The sequence below is a fragment of the Raphanus sativus genome, unplaced genomic scaffold, assembly GCF_000801105.2.
Source record: "Raphanus sativus cultivar WK10039 unplaced genomic scaffold, ASM80110v3 Scaffold1864, whole genome shotgun sequence".
Taxonomy (NCBI): domain Eukaryota; kingdom Viridiplantae; phylum Streptophyta; class Magnoliopsida; order Brassicales; family Brassicaceae; genus Raphanus; species Raphanus sativus.
Genome location: NW_026617173.1, coordinates 4471 through 18820, shown reverse-complemented (window position 1 = coordinate 18820; position 14350 = coordinate 4471). Strand labels below are relative to the sequence as shown.

General features: G+C 37.9%; 1 protein-coding gene across 1 annotated transcript; it reads left to right on the top strand.

The window, feature by feature from the left end:
- Positions 1-7650: 7650 nt before the first annotated feature.
- Positions 7651-13435, top strand: LOC108831758 (uncharacterized). The gene is made up of 15 exons (XM_018605273.2): positions 7651-7796; positions 10580-10731; positions 10829-10873; positions 11003-11143; positions 11240-11370; positions 11455-11581; positions 11642-11895; positions 11974-12098; positions 12177-12220; positions 12304-12438; positions 12513-12590; positions 12687-12769; positions 12858-12980; positions 13093-13153; positions 13237-13435. Exons 1-15 carry the CDS (start codon positions 7694-7696, stop codon positions 13408-13410), a joined length of 1776 nt encoding a protein of 591 aa, XP_018460775.1. The 5' UTR covers positions 7651-7693; the 3' UTR covers positions 13411-13435.
- The last annotated feature ends 915 nt before the right edge of the window (positions 13436-14350 follow it).

The window sequence follows — 14350 nt, the reverse complement described above, 5'->3', positions numbered from 1 at the left end:
TGAACACCATGTTCTTCGAGCCATTACTAGATGAGTCCATGAAAGAATGGAAGGCTCTGAGGTTCCAGGATTATGAATCCGTGGATGACTATCACTTTGATCTTATGAGAATCACCTATAGTCTTAAACTATGTGGTGAAGTGATAACAAACTATGACTTGTTAAGCAAGACTCGTGACACGATCCATTCAAAGGAAGTGTTGTTATCACAGAAGGCTAAAGGTTTCACAACCTATTACGACCTTCTCTCATACCTTTCAGCTCTTGAGGAAAAGAAGCAGAAAAGGAAAGTCAAACTCGACAAACTCGACTATGTTATGGAGATAAGTGCCGAGTATCAATGTGAGATGATATACGGTGATGCTGAAGAAGCTAAGAAAAGAAAATTCGGGTGGACTCATATAGATGATGAGATTGGTTTATTCATTGAATAGAGAACCAAATGTGAGCCACGTTCAGATGTTATTATGGACTGGCCGGCTATTGTTTAAGCCTTTTGACATTCTGATTTCATACTTATGATTTGGTGTTTTGTTTTAAATATAATTTGTCATTCAAATTTCATAGCATTAATAAAAGTTTTTCTTTTATCTTGATTGATTTGCTTCAAAAATATTTTTTATTGACAAACGAGAATGAAAACTCGAGAAGAGTATGTCTAGATCACCACGCCTAAGGCATGGCCTTAAGAGGCAGGAAATTTATCACCTAAAACCCATTGAGAAAGACCCAAAATCCCCACTGGCCATGGACAAGGATACCACAATAACTGTGGTTGTAGATCCAATCATGGCCGAGGAGGGAGTAAAGGTCGAAGTGGCATTTTCAAGCCACCTCAAAATGGTTTCAATAATAAACCAATGGGCAGAGCAAAGCAAAAGGAAATGTTCCTTTTAGCTTATGAAAATCGCCAAAGGCATACATATAAAAAAGGTCGAGACTACATTCTCCCTACTGATCTAATACTATGCTAAGGATCAGTGTGATAAGGCATAAAAGCCTAGGTAACCAGTAAGGTTCACCAACGAATTTATACACTTTATGGCATGACCGGATTAGCCATCCTGGTCTGAACTTGATTAATAAGGCACAAAGAGTTATCCCATAAAATCTCACGTTGTGAAACATGTACACAAGGGAAACTCAGTAGGCTTCATTGTTCCAAGCAACACGAAAGTATAATCTGATCATGAGGATAGTGAGAACAAAACCCGTGATCATGACCAGACCACAAATTCGTGTATCATGGTCTAAAACCATGCTGACCGTCCAAGCATTACGTTTAAGTGAGGACAAACAAACGTACTTTATAGCATGTTCATGAGGGGGAGAATAAATACTCCGTGTGGTCCATGACCATACTATAAAACCCGAACATGATAAGTCTGGCTGAAGGCCATAAGGCATTATAGCTTGGCCGTATAAGGCATAACCTATAAGGTTGAGACTTCAAAAGTCTATAAGCTTGGGTACACCACAAGAATACATGTATGAAAGATAAGATACATCAGGCCATATAAAGTGAGCATAGATATTCCCGTCTAAAGATGATAAAGGGTCATAATCCAGATATAGACCATCCTAAGAGTCTATGAATAAACCACCACATACATATGTGCCATCTAGGATGGAATACCTCATCTAAGGATGAGATGAAAATCGGGAATATATGTTGGATAAGAGAACATGATCTTTCTCCCACGAATTCAGTGAGACCATGAGCCAAACAAAGGTGATCATATTGTGGCCAAGGTACACGGATTACATACAAGATGAATCCGACTATCCAACATCATGGAGAAAGCTATAAGCTGGTAAATAGAAAGTGAAAGTGGAATGGTTTTAACCATCCAAGTCTTGGCAAAGATCCTCGGACCAGATATATATGTACTGGACGTCCATAAACAAAGAAAGAATGATAGCCAGACAGACCCGAAAGAATGACTAAGTCATACCAGCTTAGCACCACTATATAAATGTCCTAGTAGAGACATAATCAAGTTGCTGTAGAAGTCTATACAAGATATACAAGTATGTTCCATATATAAGGAACCTCGGATAGAAAGAGATAAGGTGCTCATAATGATAGATCCGGGTTCATGAAAGAGAAACCATACTAGACAATGAGATAAGACCGGCCGGTCCTAAGGTACAGGTATCATACAATGTAGCCTTGCAAACTACAAAGTACTCAATGATCCTGATAATAATAAAATCTCAATCGATTGTATCATGTCTAGAACGCGATAGAACGCGATGGAACATTATATAAGGTGTCGACACATACACACACTAATAAGTGATAAAGAGAAAGCACTTGAGCATAAGAGATATGCGAGGATCACTAACCCACGTAAGAGTACTCATCATAGAGAAATGAATGGGACGTGGAGTTATAGTAAAGAATATATATGATGGGCGTATTGGCCAAATACATAAGATAGACGCCATCTAACCAGTGAACAGATGAGTCTTGTGAGGAAAAGAAAATCGTGATCTGTAGAACATGAAAGTACAGACAAGCGGTCGTACATGTTGCTACATAAAGCATTCAAAAGGAATGGCTTGATCACACAAGGATACTCACAGGGACTAAGGAACAAGGAAATAAATTCCTATGTGGTGAATGCTACTACCCAATATCGAAATTGATAAAGATATGGGCATATAAGAAAGATGTAGTAGACAATTGATATCTCACTGGATATATATAAAGGTAATATAAGATACCTTGAAAGATGAGAAAGAAGTTCTCATAGAACAACATCGTTCCTGCGTTGTTAATGAACTGAAATGCAGCTGCATGCGTGTATGTACACACGATATGATAAGACTAAGTGATGCTTAGTAGAAAGTTCTATAAGAACGTTTCAGATCAGTCCATATAGTAGTCAATATATTCCTTGTGTTTATACTTATAGAAAGGATGATTAAGATGATTGATTCTTGGAAAGGCTATGAAGAGACTACGATGATCTATAGTAGAGATCATTAGCCGTATATGAATGTTGGGATCTATGATCCAACGTACCAAGAATAGATTGATCAAATGGTCTGAGAATCCATCAGATTCACGACCAAAGGGAACCATACCGACTAGGATCATGTCCGACCTAGTTCGACCTTAATCATCATTGGTCCCGACCAATCCATCCCGTCCAACTTGTTCCGACCAGTTCCTCTAGGTCTTAAATCCGACCTAAACCATCCAAGCGAGAGGAATGTCCTATTGACCAAAAAGTGGCTTAGTTTTGATTAAACTTCAAACTATAACACAATAGCCACTTCATGAACAGGCCGTGGACATATACTAAAAGTTCATAAAGAGTTTTGGTCAAAGGATATGAATAAGATATATAGTGGACAAGAACATAATCCGGATGGATTATGGATGATGTCATGATCCGGACAGATCATGGACATACAAAGACATTCATGGTCGAATTTATCTAAGAGAGATAAACCACATGATCCAAATGGACCATGAATATCATGAAAGCATTTTGCTGATGCAGGTTACTAATCCGACCCACACAGTGCTAAGTCCCAAACTGGTTATGTTTTCACATATGGAGGCACGACCGTTTCATGGAGATCAGCCAAGCAGATCATATCAGCCACATCATCCAATTACTCAGACATATTGGCGATCCATGAAGCAAGTAGGGAGTGTGTCTGATTAAGACTCATGACACACCATATTCGGACAGCATGTGGGATCACAGATGGTAAGGATGGGCCGACCATTCTTTATGAAGACAATGCGGCCTGCATAGCTCAGCTCAAAGATGGATACATCAAGGGTGACAAGAACGTCTCCCAAGTTTTCTTCACCCATGATCTACAGAAAGAAGGAGAGGTCAAGGTACTCCAAGTCAGATCCAGCGAGAACTCAGCTGACCTCTTCACTAAGGCATTACCAACTTGCACGCTCAGGAAGCTTATGCAGCAGACTGGTATGCGTTCACTGGGAGACCTTCAGTGATGTTCACTTCAGGGGGAGTAATGCGGCTGTACTCTTTTTCCTATCCATGGCTTCCCATTTTTACCACATTGGGTTTTTGGGTTTACCATGGAAAGGTTTTAACGAGGCAGTATACCAAACGCATTACAAGCCCTAGATGGTTATGGCATTCAGGGGGAGTGTTGTAAACCATCCGGTTTAAGAATGCTTATAACCGACTTTGTATTAAACCGGCCATCCTTATGTGGATTGGACCTTGTCTTATTTTAGTTTAATGATGGGGACTTCTCTTAATGTTTAAGAGAGTTTCATATTGCTTATAAGACTTGTAATAGACGATCTAAACTCCATATATAAGGAGCCTCTTGTTTTTGATATTAAATAACACAACAACACCTTCAATTTTAGTTAATTGATCTTGGAATAGAAGAGTCAAATATAATTTATATAAGTAATTTTTAAATAATTATAAGCAATTTATTCTATTAGAATAGGAACATATTATATAAATGTTATGTTCAACTATATATTTCATTTTTTGAAAAAGAAACTATGTATTTCATTTATTTAATTATTTTCTAAAATTAAATAAATATTGAACACAAATTTAGTTTAAAAAATTAAATATAAAAGTTGAACTCTAAAAAAAAACTGAAACAAAAAAAATACAGACGAAGATCGCAATCTATCTATTTAATTAATAGTGAGATAATTGAGACCGGCACATACCATACAGACCGACATCTTAAACCGGTATATAGAAAAGAACCGGTTGGTTATCTCTGGAATGTTTCTCTGTAATCACATAAACTTTTTGTTTTCAAATCCTTACAAAAAACCCCCATAAACCCTTAAACAGCTTCGAGAAATTGTGTAAAGGCAAATCCAATGGCGGTTCTACACCGATTGTTTCGACTTTCGAGCAGCTCGCGTATGGCGCGGATCGCTCTCTCATCCTCCTCCTTCGCACCCACGTGGACGACCCGAGCTTCATCGATGTTTCCATCACGGTACGATTCACACCATTTCTTCTACTGTCTGATTCAAGAATCTGTAAATCTCTTACAAAATTTTGTGATGATCTTCTGATTCTTGATGCGTTTTCGAATGAATTCTTCTAAGAATGGCTACTGTTGAGAAATTTGAGAGCACGAGAAGCAGCTATGATCCTTCCGACTTTCATATGTTGTTCTTTTGTCTTTTTGATTTTTGCTGCAACTTTCAGCGTAATTTGAAAGCAAGTGATGTCTTGAGATCTTGCAGCAGCACCTTAAATGATTCTCCATGCTTCTCTATGACGCCTGCAGATTTTGGTGCTCTCTTTAGCCTTGGAGCGATTAGAGTAGGTTATGCTGATTCTGATGAGGTTTTTGTAACATCAGATAGATTAATTAGTTCTTCTATACAACACAGTTACTTGTTTCTGATTATGGTTTAAAACTTGACCACTTTGCAGCCTAATTACAAGTCATCTTCCCCCATAGATCCTCCACCAAACCATGTTGACATTTCCAAAAAAGATGATGTTTTCTAACACACATGGAAACTGAATAACCAGTGTTGATTTAGTCCGTCTATTTAAAATAGTTACGACTACTACTACTACTGATTTTAGTTTATATATATATATATATATATTTTTTTTTTTGTTGCAGAGTAGTAACAAGTCATCTGTCCCAACAGATCCTCCACCAAACTATGCAGACATTGCCAAGCAAGTAATACTTTTTAAAATGATAACTATTATCATCGTATGTTGTTTTGTTTTTTATCCATATTCAACTAAGTATACTTTCATGCATCTACATGAAGTGGCATAATTCTTCCACAATTTTAAAAAGTTATCAAGCAATTCTACTTGACTACTTGTGTTTGCTAGAAGTAAACAATTATACATAGAATATTTAGTTTTCTTTTAAATCTAGATTATGAATCTAAATTGTTTATTTTTTTCTTTTAAGGTAGATTATAATTGGAGCTGAAAGCAAATAAATTTAACTACAAAGACCTGAAGAAATGATAGATCTTACTTACTACTACATTAGTTACAAAACCTACGATGATATCTTAATATATTAGGCATGAATTTCACATCAAAAGTTGGAAAATTTTATAAAAGTGATCAGTCCATGTATCATCAATTATTTATTGGTTTTATTTTGGATGTTCTTCTAGTTAAATATGATACAAGTATCTGATCCACGCCATCCAACTCAATTTATATTCACTATGATTCAAAAATTTTAGTTCATCGGTAATTGCCCAAAATTTACCCAAATATTTTGAGATTAATGGTCAAAGAAACATTGTCTTGAAGGAAATTTAAGGACAAATATCACAATTTTCTTTTGAAGAAATCTTATATATAGGTGAAAGTAACAAATTATCCTTGTATAAGCTATTTTTCCAGCATGAAAAGATGAATGGAGTAAGTGTTTTGGTTTTAAGTTATCATTGATTTGGATGTATGTATTAACATGTTAATGTAGTAAGTGTTTTGGACAATGAGCCGCCTGTGGTGTTTGTTCAAGCGGACTTAGAACGGTACATTTCTGACTCATACGATCCAAGCAATGAATATGTTGCTGTATACAATGAAGAGCATGACGATTGAGATTGGCAAACAGTGCAAGTGCCTGATGAAAAGTTGGGTGGAGAACGGTATGCAACATTGGAAGAAGGATCTCATCGGAAGAGAAAGATGTTGGTGTACTGGGGAAAAGAATGAAGAAGGTATCAAGATGTGTGAATTATATCTGTTGGATCCAAGATGAAATACTTTTAGGGTTGGTTCATGGTTGATTTATTTTCAGACTCGTGTGTTTTTTTTTTTGAGAAATGTTTAAACTCTATCAGTGTTGAGAAAGTTTACAGACTACTTTTGGTATTACCTATAATGTAAAAAAAAAATTAAAATCCCTTTTGAAGTGGCTAGTTATGCTTATGAATTGTGAGATGTTTAGAGACGGATAAAAATAGCTTCCATCAAGTTATTTCTAATTATTTCTTAATTTGTTTCATTTTCATTTGGTTATGTAAACAAAATAAAACTATCATGTTATAATTACACATTGATTAATAAATAAATTTATTTTCATATAAATTTATATTAAATTTACACTTTTTGAACATAATTCAAATTTACATTTATTACTAAAAATTATGATTTGTATAATATTTTGGAACTTATTCGATTGTTTGACTTATCCAGTCAGCACTTTGACTATTTATTCTTCAGAATATATTTTATTACCAATTTTAAATTGATTTTAATGATGGTAATGGTTATGAACTTGGCTAGACTAAAAAATCACACTTGGGCATACTCTCCTGTTGCCCATAAAAAAACTAAAAGCTCTTTTGAAATTACTAATTTTTGCTAATTGATAAGAGTCAAAATGCGAAATTTGAGATTTAATTGTATCTCATTTTTGCATAGCTTAATCTAATAAATTGCCGAATATAATAATAAACAATTTATTAAAAAATAAAAGCAACTATTTTAATTAATAGTGAGATCATTTAAACCGGGGCATACCATATAAACCCATCTCTTAAACTGGTATACTGGTTGAATAAAAAGAAACGGTATACTGAGAAGAACCGGTTGGTTATCTCTGGAAGGTTCTCTCCTCTGTAATCGCATAAACATTTTGGTTTGTAAAATCTCCTTTAAAACAAAACCTCATAAAACCCTTCCTTGGAGAAATTGTGTAAAGGCAAAATCCGATGGCGGTTCTACACCGATTGTTTCGAGCAGCTCGCGTATCGCTCTCTCACCCTCCTTCGCACCCACGTGGACGACCCGAGCTTCGTCGATGTTTCCATCACGGTACGATGATTCACACCATTTTCTTTTTTTGGTTTTCGAATGATCTTCTGATTCTTCTTATTGGTTGTTAAGAATGGCAACTGTTGACAAATACCTATGATCCGACTTTTTCATATGTTCTTATTTTGTCTTATTAGAGTATGTATAGTTGGTTAGTTGGTTTGGTTAGTTAGAACCGGTTTATACCGGATGGTTTACTTTTGTATATAAACTCTTTCTACATCGTCATTTACAATTAACAGAAACAATTATAATTTCCAGATTCTCTTGTGTTCATTTTCTTCATAAGAGCTTTGGTTTCTGTTCAACATCAAACTTCAATTCCTCTAATATGGTATCAGAGCTAATCTGATCCTCTTCCGCTTGATTTCGTTTCACTGTTCATCATCATCATCGTTCATCATCTCGTACATCTTCCGCTTGTTCATCACGATCTGATTCTTGACTTCCCTTCTTGAATAGAGCATCAATCTTATCATTCCGAGCTTGGATTTCTCTGTTTCTATCTCCGATTCAAGTTTATATCATCAATTCTTAGTTCAGACTCGATTTCAGAATCATCCATCCGTTTCCGATCGTGTTTCATTAGATCGCGTTTTCTTGTTTCCGATCAGAGTTGATCGTTTTATCCAGTCGATTGTGGAATCGATTGTGTGTCTCCACCGTCGGAGTTCGTTGCGCGGCGGAGTTCGTTTGTGCGGCGGAGTTCGATCTGTGTTGGAGCTTTGCGGCTTTGTTCCGCATGATCTCGTTATTGTCAGAGTTGGCAATTTCTTCTGGATCAGAGATTATCTCAGATTCATCTTCTTTCGATCAGTGTTGATCGTCTTTCCAGCGGCGGAGTTCGTTGCAGAGTTTGCTGTGCGGCGGAGTTTGTTTTGCGTTGGAGTTTTGCGTTGGAGTTTTGCGGCTTTGTTCCGCTTGTTTTTGTTACCTTTGTGTGATTCCGATCAGAGTTGATCGTGTCTTCTTCGATCAGAGTTGATCGTCTAATAGTCAGAGCTGACTATTCTTTTGGATCTGAGTTGATCCGTGGTTTTCCAGGTTTCTTGTTGAATCAGAGTTGATTCGTTCTTGAGCTGGATTATTTTGTCGTTACAGTTGGTTTGTTTCTTCTGGATCAGAGTTGGTCCTTCTCTCTTTGTTGATCAACGGATCTGTTTCTTTAAGGCGATTCATCATCATCTCATATTGTCTTTGACGTCATGATCTCCGTTTGATTCAATGGATTATGCACATTCATCGAAACTGGTTCTAGCTTGTTCTTTGAAAAAAAAATCATCAAGATCTGCTGTACTTATAGAAGGAAACTCCAAGATCAAGTGTGAATTCAGTTACGGTTCTCTTTCAAGGCCACCAGAGAGTTATTTTGTCTCCTGCTCATGGTGCATACACAGTAATCTGGTATGCAACTTTCCACTCAACTTGCTCACCGTATATGGAATGATCATTGTTGCTTCTGGAAGTAATGGTCATGGTGATGATATTGCTGCGTTCTGGCCTAGTATCGAACATAGATATGCTCATAGACAGGGGGAGCTTTGGTTAACAAGTCATAAGCTGTTGCTGCATTTTGAAAAGCTGAGAATTTTAGTTGGTTTGGTTAAAGGCACTCACGTACTGTGGTTCTGCATCGTTTCGTGCACACTTCCAATGTATGGAATGATTTTTATATCAGAAGAGTGCAGCAAAAACATATTGTTTACTCTTCATCGTGTTGCTTCACTTCCCTTGTACTATGGTCAGAGACGCGTCTATGATTCAGAAGAAGAATATCCAAGACGTGTCTATATCTCCGACAACGCTTTCAATTTGCTAAAGCGACTTTGTGCTCCTGTTCTGCATCCAATATGTTCATCTACTTGTATATTGTTGCAGCACAGTGAGGTCTTATTTCAGTTGTTACAGCAACCTGATATTCAGGTTATATTTGGTTCACTTGGATGCACTCATGCTTGTACCTTCAACGAGTTTCATCTGAAAAGGATTCATTACAGTGGAGGTCTTTTGTCTTCTGCTTCTCGCTATAACAAGCTCATTGAGCTACTTGTTACTTTGCAAGTGCAGAGATCTTCCACTGGTCTTGTATTGAAACCGCTGAAGCTTGTACATGTCTTTGCTGCTTCAAGTATTCTGCACTCTCTGAAGACAGATTCAAGATTTGTCTCAGCCTATTGGCTATCTATACAGCAAGGTATGGTTTGTAGAAGACCAGAAGAAGCTGGATATACTTCATTGGCTATTGCTTCTTCAGGATGGGAATGGTTCAACTGTCTTCTGCTTTATCTTCACATTCAGTTAGTTGGTTCTGTTGTTTTGTTCGGTGGCAGTCAAGCAGCCTCGACCCTTCATGCTCTGCAATGGCAACAGAGTTTTCCTTCACTCTCTTTGCAAGGACTTAACCGAGCCTGTCCTTGTACTGATCATATTATTGTGGCAGGTTCTGGTTGGTTCAAGTCTATACTTGATCTCCTTTATTTTTCTCTACCAAGACCACCAGAGATTCCCCCAGTTCACATGTTTTTCAAGTCCAAGATGCAAGTTCCTTACATCTTGAGGGGGAGTATTAGAGTATGTATAGTTGGTTAGTTGGTTTGGTTAGTTAGAACCGGTTTATACCGGATGGTTTACTTTTGTATATAAACTCTTTCTACATCGTCATTTACAATTAACAGAAACAATTATAATTTCCAGATTCTCTTGTGTTCATCTTCTTCATAAGAGCTTTGGTTTCTGTTCAACATCAAACTTCAATTCCTCTAATATGTCTCTGATTTTTGCAGGAACCTCCTTTGAGCAGAGTAATTCGAAAGCAAGTGATGTGTTGAGATCTTGCAGCACCACCTTAAACGATTCTCCATTGTTTTCTATGTCGCCTGCAGTTTTTGGTGTTCTCTTTAGCGTTGGAGTAGCAGCTTATGCTGATTCTGATGAGGTTTTGTAACACACAACATCAGTATATACTCGTTGCTCTATAACCCTGTTACGTTTTTTTTCTTCTGATTATGATTTGAAACTTGACCACTTTGCAGGCTAATTACAAGTCATCTTCCCCCATAGATCCTCCACAGCACTCTGTAGATGTTGCCAAGAAAGATGAGGTTTTCTTCTTTTTTTTTTTTTTTTGTCATCACCAGTGTTGATAGATGAATTGGTTCTGTGTAACATAGTTTCAAGATTTGATATTATTGCAGGGTAATGGCAAGTCATCTGTCCCAGCAGATCCTCCACCAAACTATGCAGACATTGCCAAGAAAGAGCGAGCTCGAATCCAAGAACTAATACAAAGTAAAGGCTCTCAATATGGTTCTTGCCCACGGTTCAATGTCTCTGTCAGGGGCCAAAAGGTTTCTTCATTGACATCTTTCTAGACTTTCTCTCTAGTTTTTGATAACTTATAGTAATAAAGGCAGGATTTTGATTAAGACTGTGTTGTGTTGTAGATTACGTTGAAGTTTCAAGTTCCTTCCACATGCGAAGTGGCGCAGTTAATAGCAAACATTGGATCACAACTAGGAGTGAAAGTCTCAGATCGGACTGGTGGTTCTGACATGATATTGCGTGCTTGGGACAGGTAATGTTCTATCAAATTTTGTCCTAGAAGCATTTTTTGTAAGCCTGATGGATATCAAAACTTACTCGTTTCTTGTTACTCCAGTCCTGTCGCATGGCAAATAACACTTCGAAGTGTGGAGAAGAAGAAGGAACAAGGAGCAAGTGAGGATGATTCAGATGAAGACCTCTGCATTCTTATCTTTGGCTCCTTACTTAACTCCGATAAAGTGGTAAGTTTCATTTCTCGTTCGGATAAAGACATCAAATCTCAACTCTTAATGATGCTTCAGGAAGTTGAGTATATAAAGAAGGGAAGCCTGACTACTGAAGAACGCGAGGCTTTTGTTTCAGCTTTGCAAGTAGCTGGAACAAAGCCTGGACAAAATAAAGAAAGTGGTAGGGCACGTGATACATCTATGGACAAAACTATTTCTCAATTGGAATCGATGGGAGTGAGAATCTATGGAGTTAACAAACCCCTTGGTGATGATTCTGTCGATGAGATATCATGGGATAATATTGCTGGATATGATCAGCAAAAGCGGTAAAGCTTCAGTTTACATCTTTTCTCTTTTTCTATTCCATAAAGTTGCTATTTCATTAGCTTCTTATCATGATGCAGAGAGATAGAAGACACAATACTGATGGCTCTTCATAGTCCTGAAGTATATGATGATATAGTACGTGGTACACGGTCCAAATTTGAATCAAACCGACCCCGAGCTGTGCTGTTTGAGGGTCCACCAGGTTAGCCAAAAGAAAGAGAGTCCATTTGTTTTGTAGAAACAAGTTTTGATCTGTTTATCCATTAAACTCTAACCTTAGGAACTGGGAAGACATCTTGTGCGCGTGTTATCGCTAATCAAGCGGTGAGTATTCTAGTACTTGCTCCCTTTAAACCACATGAGGATTCGAGTATTGTACGCTTAACCGTTTGCAATTTGTTTGACAGGGCATACCGTTGCTGTATGTGCCGCTTGAAGCTGTAATGTCAAAGTACTATGGTGAAAGCGAGCGGCTTCTTGGGGCTGTGTTTTCACAAGCAAATGAGCTCTCTGATGGGGGTGCAATCATATTTCTTGATGAGGTGAAGTAAACATTTTCTCCTTTCAAGATTTGACCATGAATTAGAAAAGCTTACTTGTCTAAGTAACGTTTCAGATCGATGCCTTTGCAATCTCTCGTGATAGTGAGATGCATGAAGCAACACGTAGAGTTTTATCGGTACTACTAAGGCAGGTAAGCCGCACAAAATTGTTAATAATATCACATATCCACTAGAGACTAGCTGTTGTCGGTTGTGATGAATCTGCTTCTTTTATGTTTCTTTTGCAGATTGATGGATTTGAACAGGACAAGAAAGTGGTTGTGATTGCTGCAACCAATAGAAAACAAGACCTTGATCCTGCTTTGATCAGGTAAAGCAATTAAACCTCTTAAACCGGTTTCAACTCATGATTGCAGTATCCTGAGTTCCTGACCAGTGCCGTATGTGTATATCTGTAGCCGGTTCGATTCCATGATAATGTTTGGCTTACCGGACTTACAAACCCGTCAAGAAATCATCGCGCAGTACGCAAAACAACTATCAAAGCCTGAACTAGTCCAGCTTGCACAGGCCACAGAAGCGTAAAGTCTTTTTAACTGTTAATTTTTTTTTAACATAATCATGTTAAAGTTTGTAATGAATCCACATGGACTTTTGTATTTTTGTTTGGTGCGGTGTTGATTGGTTATGCAGAATGTCAGGCAGGGATACTCGAGATGTATGTCAAGGAGCAGAACGAACATGGGCTTCAAAGGTTAAAACTCTCAGTCTTCTGCATTTGGTTAAATGCTACATAAGTGAAGACATTAACCTTTTATGCGTTGTTGAATGTATTAGTTGATTCGTCGAGCAAAAGCAATTGGGCTAGAACAACAACAAGTGACTCTCCCTCCGATACAAGAGTACTTGGAAAGCGCCGAAGCTCGACGCAGAGCTCTTCGCAGTGTGGCAGAGCAGAGGGAACATAATTTGGCTGCTCGTTCCAAGAAGCCTTTGCTAGATTTTGAGTGACAAATATAACATTTGATAAACATAACTTAGGAGCAATAACATATACATACAAGGCAGTTTTGTTTCTGTTTCATTGCATTTTACTTCTTGTCTAGGTCAAAGCTTGAGCATGTTGTTAAAGATGCTCAGCTGAACTTTAAGCAAGAGCTCTTTGTATCAAAAGATTAGCATACTATCGAATTTTTATCTTTCTGATAAGTATAAGAGAGGTTACGTTCGACAGAAGAAAAGAAGTTTGAATACGGAGGGTGGTGACGTGGAGAAACGAGTGGATGAATTTCAAAGAGAGGGAATGGATGACGTGGAAGAGTTGAGCGGGGAACGAGAGTCTCTGTTTGAGGGGGAGACTTTGCAGTTAGATCTCGAGGAGGGAGAGAAGGAAGTTAAATAAGAAAGAGAGTCTGTTGCTTATTCTTTCATGCTTTGATGTTGTTTCTAGACGATATGAGTCTGATGGCGATCGTTATGAGATCGTAGAGGAAGATCACTATCGATATGAGATAGGGATCTGAATCTGAACTTCGCAAAGCTATTTTCATTTCAAATACAAACTTACTTTCCTTTACATCTTTCGGATATCGAAACTCTACCATTGGTGCGGCGAAACTGAGATCGGAGCAAAAACGCGGCGGTTACGATGTTTTCGGCGACGAAATCAAGCTATTCTGATGCCTCACCGGAGGCACCGACGAAGGTACAAGGTCAGATTCAATTTCTGATGTTGATGTGTGAGAAATTATCGGAGGATGCGGAAGAGAAGGATCGACGATTCGATTCGTTGGCGAAGCGAGTAGATTCCTTTGATACGAAGCTTTCAGCGATTGATACGAAGCTCGATACGAAGTTCGATTCGCTTATCAAGGCGCTAGGGAAGCAACCGGTTCGCGAACCTTCTCCAATTGGGATTTCGGGAGGAGATCCGTTGTTGTCTTCATCAAGG